Here is a 23,394-nt window from a genome sequence, read left to right as displayed (position 1 = left end):
GTTTTATGATAGAAATGTTAAATGACAGTAATGTCCAGACGATGCAAACTACTCTACTTGGTCAAATTTTGGATTGAAAACAGGCTAAAATGTACACGAGCCATGTAATTCATAACAGAGTCTGACAACAAGAACAACATTAACAAAGCTATTTTTGACATATAGAGTGTGTGTGCATGCAAACTTCCAATGTGTTTGGCACATGTTGCATTCCAAAATGAAAATTATAAACACCTCAAACACGCAGAAATTGCAGAGTAGCATTTACTGTGAACTGAAAGTGAAAACGAACGTTTCTTTACTCTCAAACATGCAGAGCGTCAGACTATATATTTACATAATTACATCACAACTGTTGGGGATTTGATGATCGCACTAAGCCTAAGCCATATCTCATTCTAATAACCATACATAGTCAATATTCATAAAGTTATGTGGCAACGGGTGCCGATTTTTACTCACATTTGACGCTTTGAAAGCAAACCATGCATAAATGTATTCGAAAACATAACATTTAGGAGTTTATTTAATAATTGTTCAAGGCCATTTCACGATTTCAAACATCACACAGTTTTTTCTTGGTTGGAAAATACAGAAATACGTATAACTGTGGAAATTATAGTCTCCATGCCTAAATTATACATTTAAAGGGCCGAGATATTAACTACATGTACTTACAATAGGGTTAGGTTTAGGGTTAGTTGCATGAAATTATGCATACTTTACTATTATTACAGCAGTAAATGCATGTAACATATATCAAGGACGCTCTAAAATAAAGTGTTACCAAATTTCATACCGTCACATGATGCCACAGAGCAGTGTGAGCATTCTTCAAAACATGTCCTTTTGTGTTTCACAGAAGAAACAAAGTCAAATAGGTCTGGACAACATTAGGATGAATAATGTGACAGAATTTTTATTTTTTGGGCGAACTATCCCTTTAAAAATACACACACACTAACCTCAACGACAGCACATCAGCAACACAAGTTCCCTCAAGGACAGTATGAGAATACACCATTGTGCAGTTTACTAATGAAACATTTTCACTGTAAAACACACCTCATAATATAAAAACAGCAAACAGAAAACAAATCAAAACCTGACAGGAGGTGCCAATCGCATGCTGAGGTTTTCAGCAAACACATAAAGCTGATGGATATTTGCTTGTAAAAAAACAGAGTAAGCAGAGAGTCCTGTCAGCGACAGCTGTGTTGATGATCTCACTATATACAACGCGTCTAACTACTATGTACTAATATTTAAATTAAAAACCCCTTGTGGTGAAAATCAAGTTTTTAATGCTGTTTTTATGTCTATGTGGTGTTTTTAATATGCTTTAAGACAGGGGGGCCCAACCCTGCTCCTGGTGATCGACTGTCCTGCACACCCTAATCAAACACACCTGAAGCAACCAATTAAGGTCTTCAGGATCACTTGAAAATGAAAGGCAGGTGTGTTTGATTAGGGTTGGAGATGAACTGTGCAGGACAGTCGATCGGCAGGAGCAGGGTTGGGCACCCCTGCTTTAAGACAAACCATGTGCAAATTCATAAGTCACACCATTGCTGAGTATTTTCTCTTTAAAACTGCAGTGAATCACAGTCTCAAAAACGCGGTTTGAAATTGCCGGTGTTTCTGACGTCACATTGTAACCAACCACGTCTTGAGGGGGGTGGGCTTAGGCATATCATTAACTATGACCGCTCTGAAGCAGGGGAGTCTCAAGAGAAGACAGGTTATCCCCATATATTTTTCTGTTGATATGAAAAATCGGCTACATTTAGCAATATAGCGGGTGAATTATGTGTATTATGATGTTATGATGAACAATGTGCATTTCTCCACCGACGTTCTGAATTGTTCAAAGTGTTTCTAAGGATGCTGGTTGCAGAGGTGAACAAAGTACACAACTTCCTTACTTGAGTGAAAGTACAGATACTACTGGTCAAATATTACAAGTAAAAGTTGTAAAGACCGATTTTTACTTAAGTAAAAGTACAGGAGTACTTATTTTTAAAAGTACTTAAGTATCAAAAGTAACTTTCAATGCATTGTTTTATTATTGTTGCATTGTTGTGTGTAATACTTACAGTACCTTATGCCTCTGAATCTATGCCTGCCTACCCTCATATCAATATGACATTTATTTCTAGAACACAGTTCCAGTAATGGGATTGAATGTGAGATTGAATAAGTGCACTCAATAACGTCCACAATGTTTTCGGACACCCAAATGGCTGTTCCCTCAAATAGTGCCCTATTTAAAGTTTTTTTGGCTTTTAGTATGAATATGTTAGCCTTACTGTTACCTATAAGCTAGTGTGCACCAAAACAATGACAAAATTTGCATTTAAAAGACCAAACCCAATGCTGAAAATGAAAATCAGGTTGATTTCAGAATCCAACGCCAGATTGCCATTAATCTCCAACGTTGGACAGACGTTGTATTGTGGTTGAAAACGAAAATCGGGTTGACGTCAGAAACCAACATCAGTCGGTTTCCGACGTCAATTTGACTCATTTCCAGCCACAATGCGACCCCTGCAAAAATGCAACCCCTGCGGGTCCCTGCGACCAAAATCATCCCCTGACTGACATTACTACTTTCTACTCAAGGACCTGACAGAATTGTAGTGGAGTAAAAACTAAGATATTTGTCTTTCAAATGTAGTGAAGTTAAAGTCAAAAGTTTCCAGAAAAAATAATACTCAAGTACAGATACTCAAAAAGTGTACTTAAGTACAGTACTCAAGTAAATGTACTTTGTTCCTGTCCACCTCTGGCTGGTTGTTAGAAGGAAGATGTCTGACTCTGAGATGGAGAACGAGAACATGTTTGTGTAACGTTAGCAACACATCATAAGCTGTTTGATAATGTAGTCAAGACAAAGGCTAACCATATTAATTACTGTTATGTGTCCGACGTCGTAGAGAGCGATTCATAAAACGCATCACCATTCTGATACATCGACTTGTAGACAAGCCTGTATAATTCACTCTTCCACTTCTTCTGAATCCGTTTCTGGTTCAATCAATCACATATGGCTGAATTAAACCAGTATTTCCACTTGCCATTGTGCAGAATTTACTACAGTTAAGTTGAGCTGGCGTGAGTGAGTGGAGGCGGGGCTTATTCATGCATATTCATGGTTCTGCGTATACTAAATGAGGCAAGGGTGTAGAGTTATATTCAAGCTATTTTGGCATGAATTAATTATTTCCACAGGAAAAAAACGTTTAAATATGTCATTTTGGTGATCAAAGATGAGATTTAAAGGGGTGGTATAATGCCCTTTTCACTAAATGTAAAATAAGTCTCTGATGTCCCCAGAGTGTGTATGTGAAGTTTTAGCTCAAAATACCCCACAGATATTTTTATATAGCATGTTAAAATTGTCACTTTATGAGGGTCAGTAAAAACGCACCATTTTTGTGTCTGTTCCTTTAAATGCAAATGAGCTGCTGCTCCCGGCACAGAGGGCGGAGCTTCAAGAGCTCGTGTCCTTTTACCTCTCACACACATGCACTGAATATTTCAAAAACTTTTTGCCTTTTATGTTCAAACCGAAGTCAGAAAGATGGAGAGACTCAAGAAGAAGTGACAACATGTAGAAGCAACAGGACATTTCTGAATGGTTAGTTGATGAATTTATGTAGCTTATGTGTAGTTATCTTCCAGTCATTGATTAGCATATTCTGTCTTGATAATCTATAAATCGCGTTCCTGGGGGCGGGGTTTATGTCAATTTTAGGGTTTGTGATGTCACTAATCCGGGAGGAATTTCGTGTAGTCTCTACCAGCCGTTTGTTGTAGTCCTTAAAAAGCAATTTCTCTAAAAGCAAATATCTATTGTTTATGCTCAAACAGCAACATTACACACTAACTAAAGTTAGAAAAGTGAAATCATAATCAAACACCCCTTTAAGGAATAAAATCATTGACTACAGGGGGCTTTAATAATTTGATACAATGCACTTATTGTGTGCATACACATTTTTACATTAAAAATTCAGTAACAATTTATTTTAAGGTAAGGTAAGGTCAACTTTATTATCCCCAAGGGGCAATTTGTTTCACAGCCAGCAATAAACCATACAATCATACAAAGAATAAACACCACCACAACACACAAAAAGAAAGGAAGAAAAAAAAAAAAGGACTTCAATAAATAATTTACCTTCAATAATTAAAAAAAACAATGGCAGCTGGTACAAATGAATTTTTAAATATTAGTCCCATCTAGATTTGCCAGTTCCAAGTGATGTAGTTACATGTTACGACAGTAAAAACAGTGAATTATGCATAAGTAACTAACCCTAAACGTAACTCTATAGCCTAGTAAGTACATGTAGTTGAATAATATTACTCTGTTCTTATTTGACTACGTCACCTTAAAATAAAGTGTATCCAAAAATTCCAGAAATGAATTACAGATATAGCCTAATTACTGGAATTTTTGGATACACTCTATTGGCCCTTTCCCACCCTTAAACCCACGCATATCACCAAACCTGTCCTAACCTCACCTCTATCCCACCTCAATAGCAGCACAAGCGTTCTGCAACACAACATCAACACAATAAATACATTGGACCTAACAATTACTGTTAACACTTTAATTTACAGTGTCTTTGTAACACGTTACATGTACTTACTACAGTAATAACAGTAAATGATGCATAATTACAAGCAACTAACCCTAAACCGACCCCAATCCCAACCATAAACCTGTAGTTAATTATTATTACTCAGTACTTAATTGCATAATTACACTGTAACAAGGATGTCTTAAAACAAAGTGTAACCCAATTATTATTTTTGATGCAAGTACATAGTAGTAGTTAAAGACAGCTAATATAAATAGTGTGCAAAACAGCAAACCTCAAAGCCTGACAGGATGTGCCAATCGCACGCTGAGGTTTCATCAGATAAATTCATAAAAACTGATGTAAATTTTCTTGTAAAAACAGAGCAAGTAGAGAGTCCTGTCAGCAGCAGCTGCATTCAACAAGTAAGTGTGCAAACTGCTTAATAAACTACTCAAGAGCGTCCGACACACTTGAGGATGGAGAAAAAGACAAAGATGCTAAGACCAGCATAATAATAATAAAAATAAATAAATAATAATAATCAGTGAGTTATCAGGCTTACCTTCCATCTGCCCTAAGAGACCAGCAGCCTGAGATCCTGGCTCCCGAGTATGCTGGGAGTGTGTTCATGATGGGACAGACAGATGAGATGAGATGAGATGAGATGAAAGCTCCAGAGAAAGATCAGCGCTAATGTAACCGCCGGGACGTACACACACACACACACACGGGCGCTCAGAGAGCCTGCCCTCTGGCAAGCCGAGCGGAGCGAGAGAACAGGAAGAAAAACGAAAGTGAAGCAGAAGGGAGGAAAACAAAACTGTGCTTTCTACGTCGCTTTTGTTTTACCAGTCACTAGCGTTAGTGGGCCGGGACCATTCAAGACAAACCTTTCTCTCGCCCTAACATGCTACTATGGACACTGCCAACAAACGTAAGAGGATAACCTGTCCCGCAGATTATGTTTGGCGGGTGGTATTAATAGCAGCAGGTTGGAAACACGCAGAGCTCACACACCCCTCCGCTGGCCTCTTACGGGGCGGCTCATCTGTCTGTGACACTCACACAGGCTATTGCTGACACGGGACGGCGAAAGAGCGCGAGGGAAAGCAGCGATTTTGAATTGTGTTCTTAGGCTCGGGACATAAACAAATCAGGTTGCTCTGTGAAGCGTGGAGCGGTGGAGGAGAGACGCAGGTTTTGTTACGCCCAAGGGCTCTGAGATCACCTTATCAACCGGCCCGTCCTCTGGGGAGTCGCTCCACCTGCTCCCCCTCCCGGGACACCCCTCACAAACATCATGATGAAACTCACTACCACCATCACAGCCCGTACTGGCCGTGATCTTACAGTACAAGCACATCCACAAAAACACATTCAATTCGCCAACAAAATAAATAACTCTGTGTAAAGATCCTTAAAGGGATAGTTCACCCAAAATGAAAACTCTGTCATCATTTAAGTTGTTCCAAACATGTATGAGTTGCTGAACACAAAAGAAGATATTTTGAAGAATGTTGGTAACCACAGTTGATGGACCCCATTCAGGGGCGGAGCTACGTGGTGGCCAGGGGGGGCCACGGCCACCACTGGTCAAGGCTCGGCCCCCCTGCCGGCCCCCCCAAACTCACGGCCCCACCCCCAGTCTGAGGAGGGGGAAAATAAATTTAATTTAAAGAAAAAAAACCTCCTGAGTTTAAATAAATACTCAGAAATAAATACTCGACCCCCGCCGAGTGAACAGGAGGGCGCGAGGGGCGGATTCGCTTTCTGTACGTAAGAAAGCTCATCTGCCGCCAGAGCCGGGATTCGAACACGGGTCTCTGGCGCTAAAAAGCTTAGATTTCACCACTGAGCCACAGGGAAAGATGCATAATTATACCGTTAGAGTGAGTATAGAAGAGAGCGTCATACTTTGTGTCGGCGTTTATTTGTAGGTGTGCATGCTTTGTTTATAACAGACTAAAACACTCTATTTCCACCTTTCGCCGATGAGTGACGCAGATTTGAAAACTCACTCAGCAAACAAACAAAAAGACAATTATGAAAAATAAATTGAATATTGCACTTAAAATGCCATGGTTTACATAAATAAATTATCGCCTAAAAATGACAATTCATATTGTGTCTTTCTGTCATTTGCACTAAAAAATCCCCGTCTCATGTTAAGGTCCCTACGCAGAGGAAACACTGAATTTCGATCTCACCGGTGTGAGTAGAACGTGATCAACTGCTAAATTCAAACTGTGCTTTTTTTTCCCAACTAACGTGATCATTATAAAGGCGATTCAATGCTTTAGCTAACAAATTTGTGAATATTTTGTATATTTACATCAGTATGTATTGAGTGGTTGGGGTCGTGTGACGACACGTCACCATGGAAACAAAGTGATACGATCTATAACGGTCGCCTTGAAAAGCTTACGCTTGGGAGCAGCTGATTTTTTTTTTTACTTAACTAAGTGTGTGAAAAGGTTAAATATAAATGAATGTTAGGTGGATTATTAAATTATGAAAAGTTCAAAACTGCTATTGTGGCTTCAATCTGGCAAGAAAAGTTTGGATCAGGAGGAGAATGTTTCAAATACAAGAACTGAAGAGGATGAGAGTGAACCAAGCACTAGTGCTGCTAACAACACAACAGCGGCAACTTTGAAAGCGCCGGTGAAGGCAGCAGCAGCAAACGCTACAAAACAGTGAGAAATTATGATGACATTTTATACATTTTTAAAAAAATTACCTGTGTAACAGTGCACACAGTGCAGTGTTGATGTTAAAACTGTGTTGTTACAATGTTTAAAGTGGCTGACAACAATACATATTCTTATTATAAATAAAACTGCCTGTTTTTTTTAGCTGTGCATAACTGTAGCTGAATAGTAAGGCCTACTACGCTACTATATTTTAATATTGATCATTATGGTGGTACTTGGAGAGCCAAATATTTTCTGAGGTGGTAGTCTACTTGGTGTAAAAAGTTTGAGAACCACTGATCTAAGCACCCATCCCAATAACATGGATTATCAATAAGACATTATTAGTGTCCATAAGGAAGTTCAATCCATTGTTTATGGCCTGACGAGCCGCGGGAAAACCGCTACTCTGAGTGAGTTTTAAAATAGTAGTTTTTGACAATCAAGTGCCACCCCAAATAAAAGACTGGCCCAAGCTGGCCCCCCCAGAAATAATGTCCTGGCTACGCCCCTGACCCCATTGACTTCCATAGTAGGAAAAAAATAGTATGGAACAACTTTAGGGTGAGTGAATGATGACAGTTTTAATTTTTGGGTGAACTATCCCTTTAATAGTCAGCATATAAACTGAATGAAACTAATTAATGTTTAAGTGTTACAGTAGTATTTTAATAATTGATTATTATTATATAATACTGAAATTTGAACATGTAAAATTGCAATTAGAATCAACCAAAAAGATGACAACAAAACAGCTGTTATACACACATATCACAAATTTTCAGCATCATTACTCCAGTCTTCAGTGTCACATGATCCTTCAGAAATCACTCTAATATGATGATTTGATGCTCAAGAAACATTTCTGATTATTATCAATGTTGAAAACAGTTGTGCTGCTTAATATGTTTGTGGAAACCAGGACACTTTTTTTTCAAGATTCTTTAAAGATTCAAAATAACAGCATTTATCTGAAATAGAAATCTTTAGTAACATTATGAATGTCTTCACTGTCACTTTTGATCAATTTAATGCATCTGTGCTGAATACAATTTTAAACTTTTGAAGGGTGGTGTATATAGGAACCTAAAAGAAGTAGATTCAAAGCCCAGAAGAGGAGATCACCAACATGGATGCAGTGGAGCACGATTCTATTAACCATCTTATTCTCCTATTAGATCTCGCTCCCAAATGTCAAGACTTCCTCTTTCTACTTCAATCCTAAGCACGTGTATGAAGGACATTCCCAACAACAACAGCTGCTGGAATGGATATGGGAAGGCACAGTCACGTGACCCGTGCTCGCAGTGATGTCACAGCGTTAGACGAGCGCGCCCCCTCGCGTCGCTCTGCCGCGCTGCAACGCGGAGGAGATCATGATTCAGCTTGATAAATATAAACTATAATAATACAGTTGCAGTGTCACATAATATAGTAAATAATACTGCAAATTTGTTCTGTTACTTAATAATTTATTTGGCCTAATATTAGTTTAAAATGCCATTCAACCATGTGTAATTAAGCCAACCCGACTACAGGTGTCGTTCACAATACTGTTTAGAGCAAGTGAAGAAACGTTAGTTTAATTACATGTAATAATAAGGTGTGGCTGAAAAACGGTCCAGAGAAATAACGGCGATGATCCTACATGCTCTCCTGAGATCTTCGCAACATGTGCTTCAGTGTCATTCACCATGGGGTGAGCAGCAGTAACACACATTCACTGACAAGACCATTTACACAGAACCAGACGTATACAAACCACATATTCACACAAATAGTCATGGACTGAAACAAGACGAGGAAACAGGGTTACAGTTTCATAATTCTGTGCTTAAAGAGACATGTCTCTCGCATAGACTGTACGGTCTCTCCACACATCTTGTTAGTTTAGTGGGGGTTTATAAATATCACCAGAGGCATATATGATCAACGCGTGTGTTGCAGAGTGCCAGAAACACGCGAGACGCACGCGACAGTCACTGTTTACTACACACACGCATATTAAGATCACGGGGAACTTAATAACTGAGAGTTTAGGAGGTAAAGCTCTTGAAATGTACCTTGTGCACCGCATAGAGGCTTTTTCTCCGCACTCCATCGCCGAGACTCTTCCGTCTCCGCACACGGCAGACATTGTTGGATTCCTATTTGACAATCAGCTGTTGCGAGTGCGACTCTGGCCTCGACTAATGCTGCTGGGATATGTAGTTTTATGCGTCATAGGGTCGCGCATGTCTTCAGCGAAGCGGAACTACAAATCCCAGAATGTAAATTGTAACGTATATTTTTAAGTACAAGTTTAGGTATGATTTTTCTGTACTGAATTTAACTTATGCTAATTGTACTGAAAAATAAACATCACAATGGGAAAACATTAATTTTCTTTACGCAAGATTCAAAATACATTAGTATATTATTTATTTTATTGATACTTTGAGTTGACAGGCCTGTGTTATACATATACTGCCGTTCAAAAGTTTGGAGTCTACACATACATAACTGTGTGTAAAGATCCGTTATAGTCGCCATCTAAACTGAAACAATGTCCTGATAATTACATATTTTTTATATTATCGTTTTAATAATTGATTATAATAACATACATGAACTGAACAGAGAACGTTTACATGCACACATCTATTAATAGAATCAACAAAAAGGACGACGATAATAGTTATACATGAATAAACTGTCACAAATCCTAATAATAATAATAAAATAGGTTATATTTTACTAATATCATTTTTTTGAAAACAATTGATATATATTTTATACAAACCCTACCTTTCAAAAGTTTAGGGGTAGCAAGAATTGTTTTTTTTTTTTGGTTTTTTAAGAAATTAATACTTTAAATCAGGAAGTCGGTCAAAAGTGACAGTAAAGCCATTCACAATGTTTTTTAAAAAAATTAAATGCTGTTCTTCTGAACTTTCTATTTATCAAATCCTGAAAAAAAGTTATACTATTAAAATATTCATATTATTTTACAGATTATACTTTTGTGACATGTTCATCCAAACATAAAGAAAACAATTCAGCCAGTCAAATCTTTCTCAACATTTTATTAATTATTTGAGGGGTATTAATGCACAGTTAATACACCAGGGGAAAAAGAGAGAGAATAATAGTTTAGATTCAGAACTCTTGCCAACCTAGTTAAAAACTTCAAAGGAATAAAGGATCATTGTGTCCATTACTTGATAAGTATTAATAGATTTAACAGTTTCAGAATAAAATGTACTCCTTTGTCATTTTGGACCATCCTTTTGTACCTCCAGGGGAGACCAGGGGACCCAGTGGCCCTGCTCCGAATCACTTCAAATCAATCCCAATGACTTTCGTTTGTAAACTTCTTTGAGGATGTTCTCCGTCAGAACACTGATGGGGCAAATTCGAACTTCTGAAATCCTCATTTCACACAAAAGTTGAAGTAATGAAAAGAATGATTTTTAAAAACTGGTAGGGGGCTCCACTTTCTACAGACCCCCTTAGTACAAAATTCCACAGCACACAATCAAATTCACCAAAATCTCTACCGACACTCCATATTCAAGCCTATTTCATGGGATTACAAGTGCACTAAATACAGAAATACACACCTACACACATCCATGCTCACACGCACGCACGCACACACTCTCACACACACACACACACACACACACACACTGTGTATAGCGTTTTTGACAAAAGGACATTTTCAACATGTACTTCGACCTGTATAGAAAAGCGCAGGATCATATTCAAATAGTTTAAAGCAACTATGTCACAAAGAAAGAAGCAAACAAGCAAAAGAAAGCGAATACAGTTCGCACTAAGCTTTGTAAATCATATTTAACGTTGCAGTAGTGCTTTCGACTGCAAGATATTGCTGTAATTTTGAAATAAATCTGTTGCGATGTCATGACCGTACAACGTCTGCATATGTGTACGCCACATAATCTAGGAAGACGGGTAATTGAAGCCACGCACAATATTCCTAGCGGAAACTACACGCCATCTTTCAAATCGAGCAATATCGTGTGAAAACGAAACTTCCATTGAGAAAGATACATTCTACTGGGCGAAACTCAAAGTACATTGTCTATGTCTAAAGTAGTACGGTAGTTGGTTTCATGGACCCAAGATGGCAAGATTACACCAGCTCAGAGACGGTATAAAGACAACATAATCAGAAATGTCATGGAGCAACATTGAGCTTCTATCTCAGTTTTGACCTCGTAACATGCATGATACATGTGTTGCCTTGTCCTCTCCTGCAATGTTCTCTCAAGAGGACAAGAACCTTGGGGAGGAGCATCTCACGAAACCTGTGAAGAACATGCCAAAGTTATATTTTACCAAAAGATCAAAAGAAAGACATGATATTTTGCTTAAAGGGGTCATGAGATTACATTTGCCTTGATCTTTTGACATATAAGAGGGTTTTGTACCATTAAAACATCCTGCAAGTTTCAGAGCTTAAAATGTCGTCCTCGTTATAAAACAAATCATTTCATTAATCAAGCTCCAAAAATGGCTCGTTTTGATATTGTGGGATCTGTGATGTCACACTGGCAAATAGATTTGCATATGACCGCCTCCAGAGCAAGACATCGACGAATAGCTTCACATTATCGCACCATAGGCTCCGCCCATTGGCGTTCAGTCGCGTAACGACTGGCATTTGCCTTCACTGGATGTGAGCGTAACGTCGAAAGCAAATTGAGTCTGTCGACAAAAGGACAAATGGAAGAGTGAAAGAACGTCCACTTTCGTCTTCAGAAGGATCCCAGTGTCTGAAACAAGTGGATGGTTTATTTTAATCGCGTCGGAGGATTTTATGTTTGTTCGGAGCATTTGACTGCAGATTGTTTTGTAAACGAGGCTCAGTGTAATGGAGAGTTCGCAAAGAAACTTTTGTTGATAGTTGAAGCAGTCAGTGGTATTGGATCTGACAGCAGTTACATCGCAAACCTTAAAGGGATAGTTCACCCAAAAATGAAAATTCTGTCAGTAATTACTCACCCTCATGTTGTTCCAACCCCGTAAGACCTTCGTTCATCTTCGGAACACAAATTAAGATATTTTTGATTAAATCTGAGAGCTGGCTCACTCCTCCATAGGCTTCTAAGGGACTGAAACTTGCTGGCCCAGAAAAGTTATTAAAGAGATCGTTAATGTAGTCCAAGTGACTACATTGGCTCAATCTTAAGTTTATCAAGCGATGAGAATACTTTTTGTGCGCTAAAAAAACCAAAAATAACGACTTTATTCCACTATTCATTTCCTTCTCTCTGGGCCTCGAGTGAGTTCACGTAGTGTTTTTGCGCAGCGCGTCACACACATGACCAGCGTCGGCCAATAGTGAGCCTACGTGGTGACGTGCAACACTGACGCGCTGCGCAAAAACACTACGTGAACCAACTAGAGGCCCAGAGAGAAGAAAATGAATAGTGGAATAAAGTCGTTATTTTTGTTTTTTTTAGCGCACAAAAAGTATTCTCGTCGCTTGATAAACTTAAGATTGAGCCACTGTAGTCACTTGGACTATATTAACGATCTCTTTAATAACTTTTCTGGGCCAGCAAGTTTCAGTCCCTTAGAAGTCTATGGAGGAGTGAGACAACTCTCAGATTTAATCAAAAATATCTTAATTTGTGTTCCGAAGATGAACGAAGGTCTTACGGGGTTGGAACAACATGAGGGTGAGTAATTACTGACAGAATTTTCATTTTGGGGTGAACTATCCCTTTAAGTAAATGTTTTCATAATGCTATGTCTGAAAATGTTTTCAAAACACTTACTCACATGCAATGGCGAGTGGGCGTTGATACTGTGTCCTATGCAACGACGTTAGCCAATCATAACATTGACATTTAATGACAAGCCTTAAAGGAGCCGCCCCTTAAAAACTGATCATTTCAGACAGAGGGTCAAAATGAAGGTTGAAAATAATCGTTTTTCCGCAAACATTTTTTATTAACATTATAAGAGAACCTCAATGAATATGTTAAAATAATAGAAAAAAATCCATGTAATGACCCCTTTAATAAAACTTATGCATCTATAAAAAAAAGTATTCTTTTTTCCAATGATGATTCTCATTAATGTAATGCAGTAAATTTAGTTTTTTTAATGGTATGATGTACTTGTATAGATGTATATACACACATGTTCTTCAAAGGTTTTATAAGATTTTATCAGACAAAATAAAAGACCATTTTTTCAGTGCAATAGGGGGATTTCAGTGCGACTGAAGCCGAAGAAGATTTTTATTTGCCATTTAATGCTTGACGCTTCGTTTCTGATGCAGGACAGTTAAAATGAGATCTGCTACAGTAATTCATGTCATAAACATGGGACTCGATGGCAAGTTTGACTAACTGGTTCACAATTTCATGCGCAACATTCCTTAAGGTAGATTGGCTACTAGCACCTTTTGCCTAAAACCACGACAAACCAACCCTAGTTTTCTGAAGCAACTATGAGATTAAAGTCACATTTACAAGTATTAGTATAAAATAAATGTATGCAACTTTCAGCTTATTCTTCTTTTCTCATTAGATAAATATATTTTTAATAATTTATCCTTTTTTTTCTGTGACCTGTATGCTAATAATTTTATGGCAATTCTTTTTCATGATTTCAAGTACCTCAGTTAGAATTATTAGGGTTTTGGAATACATAATTTCTGTTGCAAATGATAATTTTTTTTTTTTCAATCTATAATCTTTTATACAAACTGAGGAAGAATAAAAAGACACACTGCTTCCATTAGTCACCTTCGAGGGGACTGTTATGGCTTCAAACATAATTTTCATTTCATATCTGACATAGATTTGCTTTCTAAATTGGGGGATGGAGGACGGGCTTCATTTGCACGTATCACACGGATCAAATGGCAGGCGTTCGGGGTTTCTCGAACTCTCGTGGATTCATGTAAAGGAAACTGATCCGAGATCTCACAGCGCAGAGCCACTCATTTAAGGTCGGGAGAATGGAAGCCTAACAGTGCCTGCAAAGTGCAAGATAAGGAGGGAAGGGGGAGGAGGGGTTAAAGTGCAATACGAGCATTTTTCTCAAACAGGCCTTGATCAGAAAGTTGGGAATCAGTGTGTGCAGGACCATTCAGATGTTCAGTTCAGGACAGACGCTCTGATTCGGAAACGTTCGGATAAAGCCTGCAGTGACCATTCTGATTGTGCTCTTCAATGCTTTACACGACAAGCTTGTGCACCCAAAACACTCTCACTATTGCATACAGGTCCTTTAGTGCATACCACACACATTGCTTGTACTCCTATCAAAAGTTCACGGGTGAATGTTGCAAAAACATGTCCAGGACACATTTCACCCTAAAATCAAATACAAATTCTATTTTGCATAAATAAATTCTAATTTGACTGAAACGATTGTTTGTATTGAGACATTTTTCTCACATTTGCCTGCCAAATTCTCATTACCGTAATGCAATATATATGTAACTTTTTTGCATTACGGTAATGAGAATTGGGATATAAAATGTGCTTAACTTTCATAAAAAATTGTTGCCAATGCAAATAAAAATCAATAGTCCTGAAAAAAAATTAATTTTCTTTTAGTGAAATAGAATTTTTTCCTTTGCTAAAAGTTTGAAGTGAAATCATTCTTGAGACGTTTTGCGAGATTCACCAAAAATTCCTGTTTGTTTTTTTTCCTACTCGACCACTATCATTTTCATTGGAGCCAGTTTGAGCCTTAGGGGGCCGTTCACACAGAACGCATTTTTGCATTCCACTGCGTATTTTCACTGATTTTCTACGTAAACATGCTCTAGATGGACGTGTTTGACCATTGCACACGCATTCCATATCTTTTGCAGCATCTTGCGCATGACATGGCGATCTAAATGCGTGGCGCTCAAGAAAAAAGACGCATCTATACAACTTCCACAACCCCCGTTTTGTGAACGGCCCTCAAGTTTAAGCAAGGACTGTTGACATCACAGATGTCAAAGGGCATTCCTGTGCTTTGAAGTATTACATTTGTTCCTGCCAACACATTTGTAGTCATTTATTAGGCAGTGCATGCCTGCTGCAAACGTTCCATTTTACTATTGATTTGAATTTCTCTAATCATCTGCACTGTATATTCCTTCTAAGTTAAACATCACAAGCTTATATTCCCATAAAAAACAATCGGACAAATGAAAGCACATAGCTCTACCAATTTTCAAAGCATTTAAAGGTTTTAACAAAGACCTCCGGGTCAACTGCAGCAAACTACAAACTACTGCAAACAGCCCAAAGGGATGCGGGATAAGGAGTTACACAAGGCTACGTGCTCAGACCTCTCACGATTCCGAGCAAGAGACAGGACAAGAAACCACAAAAGCAACACTATTGCACAGTAGCACACTGTTACAACAGCCGTCGATCTAATTCCAACCCTGCCACTGACGAAACAAACCCAAACACATCTGAGGAAAAGCAACCTAAACAATGACCAACTTTTTTTGACGCACCTTGTTTGAAACCGATGGACGAAAATGAAATTGCTTTGAATATATTCATATATAGATATAGATATTATATATACACAGCAGAGTATTACCGTGATAAAATGTTAGCAGTAAATTAGCTCACCATGCTAATTGAATGAGTTTGATATTCTATAAAAAAAAAAAAATCGTTCAAACACATCATGAAACCACCAGACATGTTGACTCACTGTAGCTACCCAAAAAAATCACATAGAAATGTAACTTCGTAACTTCTGCTCTAAAAAATATATCAACTGGGAGCTTAAATGTTATTGACCCCTTCAGAGTGAACAACCTTATTAAAATGAACTATAAAAATGGAATGAAAAACCAACAGGAGTAATATATATCAGTATACACAAGCACACACATAATGTATATACTCAGCTTAAAAAACACAAAGATCAGTGTGAAATCAATACAAATCGTTGTTTCCTGCTGTTTTTCATCCCCTCGTTCTTCCGTTCATCTTTCCGAGCTCTTTCTTCTGTGTCTTCCTTCATTTCCGTGACCGAACTGAATAAAGTTTACCGGTGTAGTTCGGAAAGCATCCCTTCTGGTGCCGACGTAGTGAAAGCCGCGTTACTCAGTGGCCAGAGCTTTCTTAGGTTTGGCTCGTTTCTTTATAGGGGGCGGTGTGTCTCTGGTTTGGGCTGGATTCCCACTGTCCACTGGGTCAGAGGGTGTGGTTGGGCTGTGGGTGATGGGGTTGGGTGCAGGGGTTCGGGTTTCTGAGGTTATGATCTGGGGAGGAATCGGGACTGGAGCAGAGGTGAAGCTCTTAGTCTCTGCTGGAAAGGAGGCTGTCACCAGGTGGTGATCTTTGGGCTTTCGTCCCCTCTTCTTCCCAGGCACTACGTTTTTCATGTCCTTCTGTAAGCCATTGCTCTCTGGCTCTTTTCTCTTGTTGTTGGCCACTTCATTGGTAGATGCCCGAAACCAGTTCTGTGCAAATAGAGCCACATCAAGTTTAAAGAGGAACTGAGTCTAAAGGCTCAGCTGATGGATTTGCATGAATTTTCAGCAGTAGAACATTTTAGAAGGAAACTATCCATCCTTATAAAGCCCTTTGACATAGAAAGGCACAAGGTGATGATTTGTGCATAGCACGACATTTATCTTTGTGTACTAAAACTGAAACTAAAGATTCATTTAAAAGCATGAATAGAAATAGTTCTGTAATACCCAAAAAAACTACCGGACATTACTCAAGCTTGCATCATCACAAAAATATTTGAATGATCAAACCTGAGGATGGTCGACTGACCAAAATGTTGCTCAATAAAATATTTATGTGATGATGCAAACTTGAGAAGTATATGTGCGATTTATATTTTTCAATATTTCGGTAATAAAATGATCTATATATGATGGTTGAAATGTTGTGACCTGTGTTAAAATAATAAATAAAACCAGCAGATGCCAATATAGCAGATTTATTAGAAGGTTAATTTAAAGATTGAACCGATTTTCAAAAGTTCATTGAATTCAAATGTCTTGGTAATATTTCTTAGCAATTTTCTCAACTATAATTACTAAAACTAATATATATATTATATATATATATTATTATTAAGATAGAAAATGACTTTCAATGCTTCAATGGAAGCATTGAAACTTCACAATTGGTGTACCTTTGTTTGTCAAAAAAGTTTTGCCTTGTTCATTCATATTCGAACTTGATGTGAACAGACAGTAGACATAAACAGTAGACATTTCGTTACACTAGAAGACTATTAAGGGCAACTGCTCAGATTACTCTGCATTGAACATACAATATACAGGGTGAGCGAGTGTTTGGTTTACCTGCGAGTGTGTCTTGCTGATATGATACTTCACGCCGCTCTCAGAGTTAAACTCCTTCTGACAGAGCAAACACGTGTACTTCCCTACGTCGCCCCCTCCCTGTGTGGAGAACAATAACAGCAGTGAAGCTGATACAGTATCAGCAATGTCTGAGGCTAAAAGTATACACAGTATATACAGTTTATCTATAATTTACAACTACGGGTAAGAACGCAGAGGACTTGTTGTACCTTGTTACAGCTTGCCAAGTGAGCTTTAAGTCCAGATACACTTGAGTAAATAGCCTCACAGTTCTGTTATGGAAATCAAGAACAATTTATAGAGAAGAACTGAACAACAAAAACAGCAATTCAGCATTTTCAAGAGCTGTTCAGCTTCTCAAGCAAATCTAAATCTACTGATTTCATTCAGATGTTCATACTGATGTTGGAATCTGCCATCCAAGCACTAGCAGCTATTAAAGTAATTGTTAAATGAAAAGCAAGATGGTGTTCTTACGCAATTGGGGCAGCAGATAAATCCTTTTTCCTTCACCTCGTTCTTCCAGCTCTCCACAGTTTCAGGGCTGAAGTTGGGGAGGCCTGGTCGTGTGTAGTTTAGCTAAAACAACAGATATAAAGCAAAGTGTGTACAGGAAGTTCAAAATAAGTTGACAAATGTGTATATGAGTAATTAACTAAATTTACAAACACTACTGATTTAACTCATTTTTTAAGTGGCACAATATTAGTGGCAACATGTAGTTGTACAGTGACAAATCTTTATAGTAGCTAGCTATATTTCCAACCAAAGTTGCTAATTTAACTTATGTGCAAAATTAGAATATCGCATAAAAAAATTGCGAATAAAGCACTGTTTCCATCCCATGTGCTCAAGAGAAGAAAATCTTCACTTCCTGAGAAATTGGCGCAAAATATCTGTATTAAAAATGGAAGTTGGTGCAACCAGGGAAGCCACTGTGGCTGTTTTTTCGTACATTATAAATGACTTGCACCTCAAAGCGCACAGACGAAATGCTGTCAATAAACACTGTCATGTTATTTTGCATTGTGTTTGGGAATACAATCGTGTGAGTCAGTGTTGGGAGGTAATTATACCGAATAATTTTGATGACAGACTTGACACTTCAGAACGACTACATTTGAGACGCTGTGCAATGAAATTGGTCTACTGGTTATTACAGTTATCCAATCACATGCACTGTTGAGGTAATGTTTTTTTGCTGCACATCAAAGGATTTATTCAGTAAATGTCTTTCCATCGTAGTTTATGTGCATGTCTTCTTATCAGATCAAAAATGATCCGCCTCAATTGAGTGCATATGTTTTTTAAGTGCATTTTTAGAATTTATGCACATCTTGCTGTATGCACATCTAGCATTTTTTAATGCGATATCCCAAGTTTTGCACAAGAACAGGTGGATGGAAACTTAGCTACTGAAAAAGTACCTCTAATTGAAATCCTCATTGGTTGGAATCATATAAATGCTGCTAATTAACAAATCTCAGAGTTTTAACATATATTACATCATTTAACAGCCACTTTTTGTCAGTAACTCATAGTGTATCAGTTTCAAAGTAGCCTCAACACAGCCGTACCCTTTTGATGTCTGGCACGAGGTCGTCTTTGATGCGGCGTTTGTTGCCCCAGTCTTTGGCCAGCTCGTCCTCTGCGATCTCCTGCAGGTGGAAAACTGCCACCTGAGCCGAGCGCCGTCGCACCCTTCCGCTGGGCGTCCTCTCCAGATCCAGCAGGTCCTCCACCTCTGTTTTCTCCTCTTTCCTCTCCTCCATCTTCTCCAGCTGCTCGTCTACTCTCTCCTTTGCCTTCCCTCGGGCCTTTTTCAGCTCAGGCTCTTCCTCCTCCTCCTCCTCCTCCAGCACATCCTCCTCATCTTTACTGTCTTCTTGTTTCCAGTCCTCAGATGTGAGCTAAATGGGGGAGGCAAAAACAGTTTGTGAGATGAAGAAATCTGCCTATAATGTGTATATAACATCACACTTTCCAGATGATGTCAGATTTGGACGATGAAGTGTAGTCTGTGTGTGTAATCTCACCGAGTGAGTGACGGGGTGCTCAGTGCGCAGGTGGTAGTCGCGGCCAGCTTTGGAGCGATAGGTCTTACCACAGTGCTGGCACAGGAAGACAGGCTTCTGTGTGTCTGGCAGCTCTCTGCCACAGCGCTTCTGATGATACTGATAACCCATCAGGCTGGAGAAATGAGCTGAACAGCCCTGTTTGACAGAGAATCAAGCACACTTCATTAATTCACTCATTGATCTGTGGGATGACAGTCTGGGTACAGCGTTCCCTTGAAGGGCCTGTTTGTTAATACAAACTGCATAAGCACACTTAGTGACAAATAAGCTATTTTTTTATTCTATTTTCCACATCTTCTCCCCTCCTCTCTAGATTTCTCTTCTCGTCTTTGAATCAGACTGCCCTGCTGAAAAGACTACATTAGAATGAATTTCCATGCTGGTTTACACTGGTCTAGCTGGTGTACCAATATACCCACGCTTATAGACAGACAGGCAGATAGATAGATAGATAGATAGATAGATAGATAGATAGATAGATAGATAGATAGATAGATAGATAGATAGATAGATAGATACATAGATAGATAGATACATAGATAGATATACAGACAGATAGACAGACAAACAGACAGACAGATAGATAGATAGATAGATAGATAGGACATACAGATGGTGGTCAACCAGAATGAGACTTTTACCGCCGCCGTTCCCGCGGCGGCAAAATTGGGATGTGTATTTGCTGCCTTTTACCGCTGAGTGGCGCTGTAATCACAGACTTTGAAAAGTGTCAGTTTATTCTCTTTATGACGTAATCTGCCGCGGCAGTAATTTGAGCTGAGGTCACAGATAAATTCAAGATAAATATTGTGGTTAAACGAATTCAAATTCATTAAATTTAAACAAAGTAGACACACGTTAACATTGTGTGCCCAGTTTTTCTATAATTTAGAAAGGCTATGTCAATAGGTTACTTGTCATTTTCTTCGTGTTATTTTAATGTGTTTGTGTCTGAAACATAACAGTGAAATAAATTAAAATAATTTACCGTGAAATTAAAACATTTTCAGGACTTGCAGCTCCTAACCGATGTAGTCGGTTTAAGCATTCTTTGTTATATTCAGAACTAAATAGCCTTACATGTTACAAACTTTTAAAACAGAGAAAATAGTAGACGTTGGCGATTCAGACGGTAGCTCTGTGGTCAAAGCATTAACAAGAGCCTCTCGGAGCTTCAAACGATCTGAGATCGAATCTCAGTGTAGCCGACAGTGTTGTTGATGCTTAATTATGTATCTGTTTATTAAAGTCAATCATCTTGTTTAATTATCAATTGTACATTACAACATAAATTTGCTACATTCCCGCTGCAAAGACGACACATCTGATGAAGAAAGACTGTCAGTCGATCGCACCAGAAAATGAAGATGATGAAGCTCGTCTTTAATCTGCTAAATTATTTTTTTGTGTGTGTGTGAATCATTCACGAGATTGAGATGACTGACAGTGATACCCGGCCATATCAACGGAAGACATTTTTCAAAACAGATCGAACAAATCAGAAAAATACTTTCAATACAGTATTGCTTTCAATTAAAAAATAAACAATGAAAATGTAAAAGAAAAATAAAATTAATTAAGTTTGAAAACCCATCGCACATTTTAAGATATGAATAAAGTGTCGGGACAGTTTATTTATTTAAACAGGGTTGCATCGATAGAGTTTATTCCCTTTGTGATGCAAAATAAGAAACACAGAATCTTAGGCCTATTCTTGCAACATTTTAAATTTCTATTGTCAAAGAAATTGCAGCTAAATTAAAAAATTAAAACGGTACAAAACGGAAAAAGTTCAAAGCAACATAAATTAAGAACAGGCGTTTTTCTTTGCCTCTCTCGCGATGGATATTTTTTTAGTAAGTTTGGTCTCCCTCACTGCGCGCGGCGGGTCTTTCTCGAAATTAAGCATTTCAGCGTAAAAAAACACCATACAGCTGATAATACTGTATATGTCGCTGTGTGTCATCCACACAAATCACGAAAGAAAAAACTGTAACAAATAGCTTTTGTTCCTTCAAAGATACAACATGCCTTGCTGAATTCACCTCACAATAAAACGAGGTGGGTCGCCAATAAAAGAGCTCTGTATCTGCTAAATTTAAATTGTTTGTGGAAAACCTATACAATCAATAAAACTACAATATATAATTTAATAAGATATAGGGCCTACTGTACATAGGCTATGGACTTTTGGAGATTTTGAGATTAATCCTTAAAAGAATTTTGCCTTTGCCTCATCAGGCTGGCTCCGACACTCTCCATATGAAAGACGGAACATTAACACCTCTGTCCTCCACCCCCACGATAAAGCAAAGTATTGCCTTCTCCAAACCCCCCACAGGCTAGCTGAGTTTGCAAAACAAAACAAAGAGTTTGCCACTCGTCGTGCCAAACAAATTATAAACTTCAATATTTAATTCAAAACAATCTCAAAACGCTTTGTGACATTTTGAAAAGCCGTGGATGCATTACTGCCACTGGAACCATGAACGCAACAGAATACTGGTTCTGATTTTATTGTTTGTCGTTTAAACGTCATATATATGAATTATTATAGGCTATAGAAGTAAAGTCATTGTATAATATTTGTTCCTTAGTGTAAAATGGAAATGCATGGCGATTTTATTTTGTAAATAGGCAAAAAAAAATGTTTTAGAAGACAAATCTCTCTGCATCAACAATAGACTATAAAATGCATTAATAGGCTAATATAAAAACACCAGTAGTCCAAGTTAGTTCGGGATTCGAACCCGTGTCATCTAAATGATCGTAACGTACGTTCAACCACTCGGCCACTATTCACTCGTTGCGATACGGCCTAACGTTCCAGTGTGTGTTCGCTCGCACGAGCGAGAAACGCTCTTCATTCAAATGAACGCGCCGCCGCATTTGTTGAACACTAATTCAACATGCCAGAATAAAACCTGGATTTAGAACAATGCATAGCGCCACTCGTCGTGGTGTGCCAAAAAATTACAATAATTTAGTTTAATTTATATCAGTGTTAATGTTTGAGTTAAAAAATCCTCTACAAATTAAATTAACCCAAAGTCGGCTATAAGAGTCCTTTAGGCTACGTAAAAAAGTAAAGGGCTTACAGTCTTAACATTTAGGCTACTTTGCTTAAATTCGATACATTTATTTTCAGTAGGGCCTAATACATTTGTAGGGATGTAATTTCAGTATGCTTTACCAACGCTATGTATTCAATTAAAGTTCCAAGAGGTCTGGTCTCTATATTTCCTTCCCAGCTGACACTTATATGCAAGTGCACAGCAAAAATCACAACTTGTGCTTGCTGGAACGCAAGTTATTTAAGGTGTCTCAACTGTACACAGTCTACCCAACAGTGTGAATTCGTTACAAGGTTTCATTTAATTACATTAACGTGCAGCAATTTGTACAAATAGAGTCTATAGGCCTACTATACTGTTGTAGACATTAAATAATCTCATGTAGTATCATATTTGTTAAAATATTATAATGTTGTTTTTTCAATCTATGTTGAATATGAAAAGTGAACAGCATGAGTAAGATAAGATGCATTATATCGAGAGATGGATATGGAGTGGGTCAGACATGATTTTGACCACTTCATTAAGTTTTGTTTAGTAGAAACCTTTTTTTAAAGTGAATTTCGTTTTCTATAAATTGTATCTTAATTTTAATCATTTTTTCATCACCCAATTGTCTGG

At 38.1% G+C, this 23,394-nt stretch overlaps 2 protein-coding genes across 5 annotated transcripts in view; both read right to left on the bottom strand.

Annotated features, from left to right (window-relative positions):
• Positions 1-9,479, bottom strand: part of uckl1b (uridine-cytidine kinase 1-like 1b) — a 42,750-nt gene extending 33,271 nt beyond the window's left edge. The window contains exon 1 of one of the 4 annotated variants that reach the window (XM_079849810.1): positions 9,352-9,479. In XM_079849810.1, the coding sequence (XP_079705936.1) occupies positions 9,352-9,425 (74 nt within the window). In that variant the 5' untranslated portion in view covers positions 9,426-9,479. Of the gene's footprint in view, positions 1-5,157; positions 5,565-9,351 lie in introns of those variants that run through there. The other 3 variants (XM_079849809.1, XM_079849811.1, XM_079849812.1) reach the window with 3 other exon arrangements.
• A 3,426-nt stretch (positions 9,480-12,905) lies between these two features.
• Positions 12,906-23,394, bottom strand: part of znf512b (zinc finger protein 512B) — a 71,578-nt gene continuing 61,089 nt past the window's right edge. Inside the window, exons 13-18 of the mRNA XM_079849792.1 lie at positions 19,658-19,834; positions 19,199-19,531; positions 18,099-18,200; positions 17,831-17,893; positions 17,601-17,699; positions 12,906-16,739 (exon numbers count right to left, since the gene is read on the bottom strand). Of these exons, the coding sequence (XP_079705918.1) occupies positions 16,377-16,739; positions 17,601-17,699; positions 17,831-17,893; positions 18,099-18,200; positions 19,199-19,531; positions 19,658-19,834 (1,137 nt within the window). The 3' untranslated portion in view covers positions 12,906-16,376. The remainder of the gene's footprint in view (positions 16,740-17,600; positions 17,700-17,830; positions 17,894-18,098; positions 18,201-19,198; positions 19,532-19,657; positions 19,835-23,394) is intronic.

The sequence above is a fragment of the Squalius cephalus genome (genome assembly GCF_949319135.1).
Source record: "Squalius cephalus genome assembly, chromosome: 18".
Taxonomy (NCBI): domain Eukaryota; kingdom Metazoa; phylum Chordata; class Actinopteri; order Cypriniformes; family Leuciscidae; genus Squalius; species Squalius cephalus.
The sequence above is the reverse complement of the archived record's forward strand: the minus strand, read 5'-3'. Positions and strand labels throughout refer to the sequence as shown.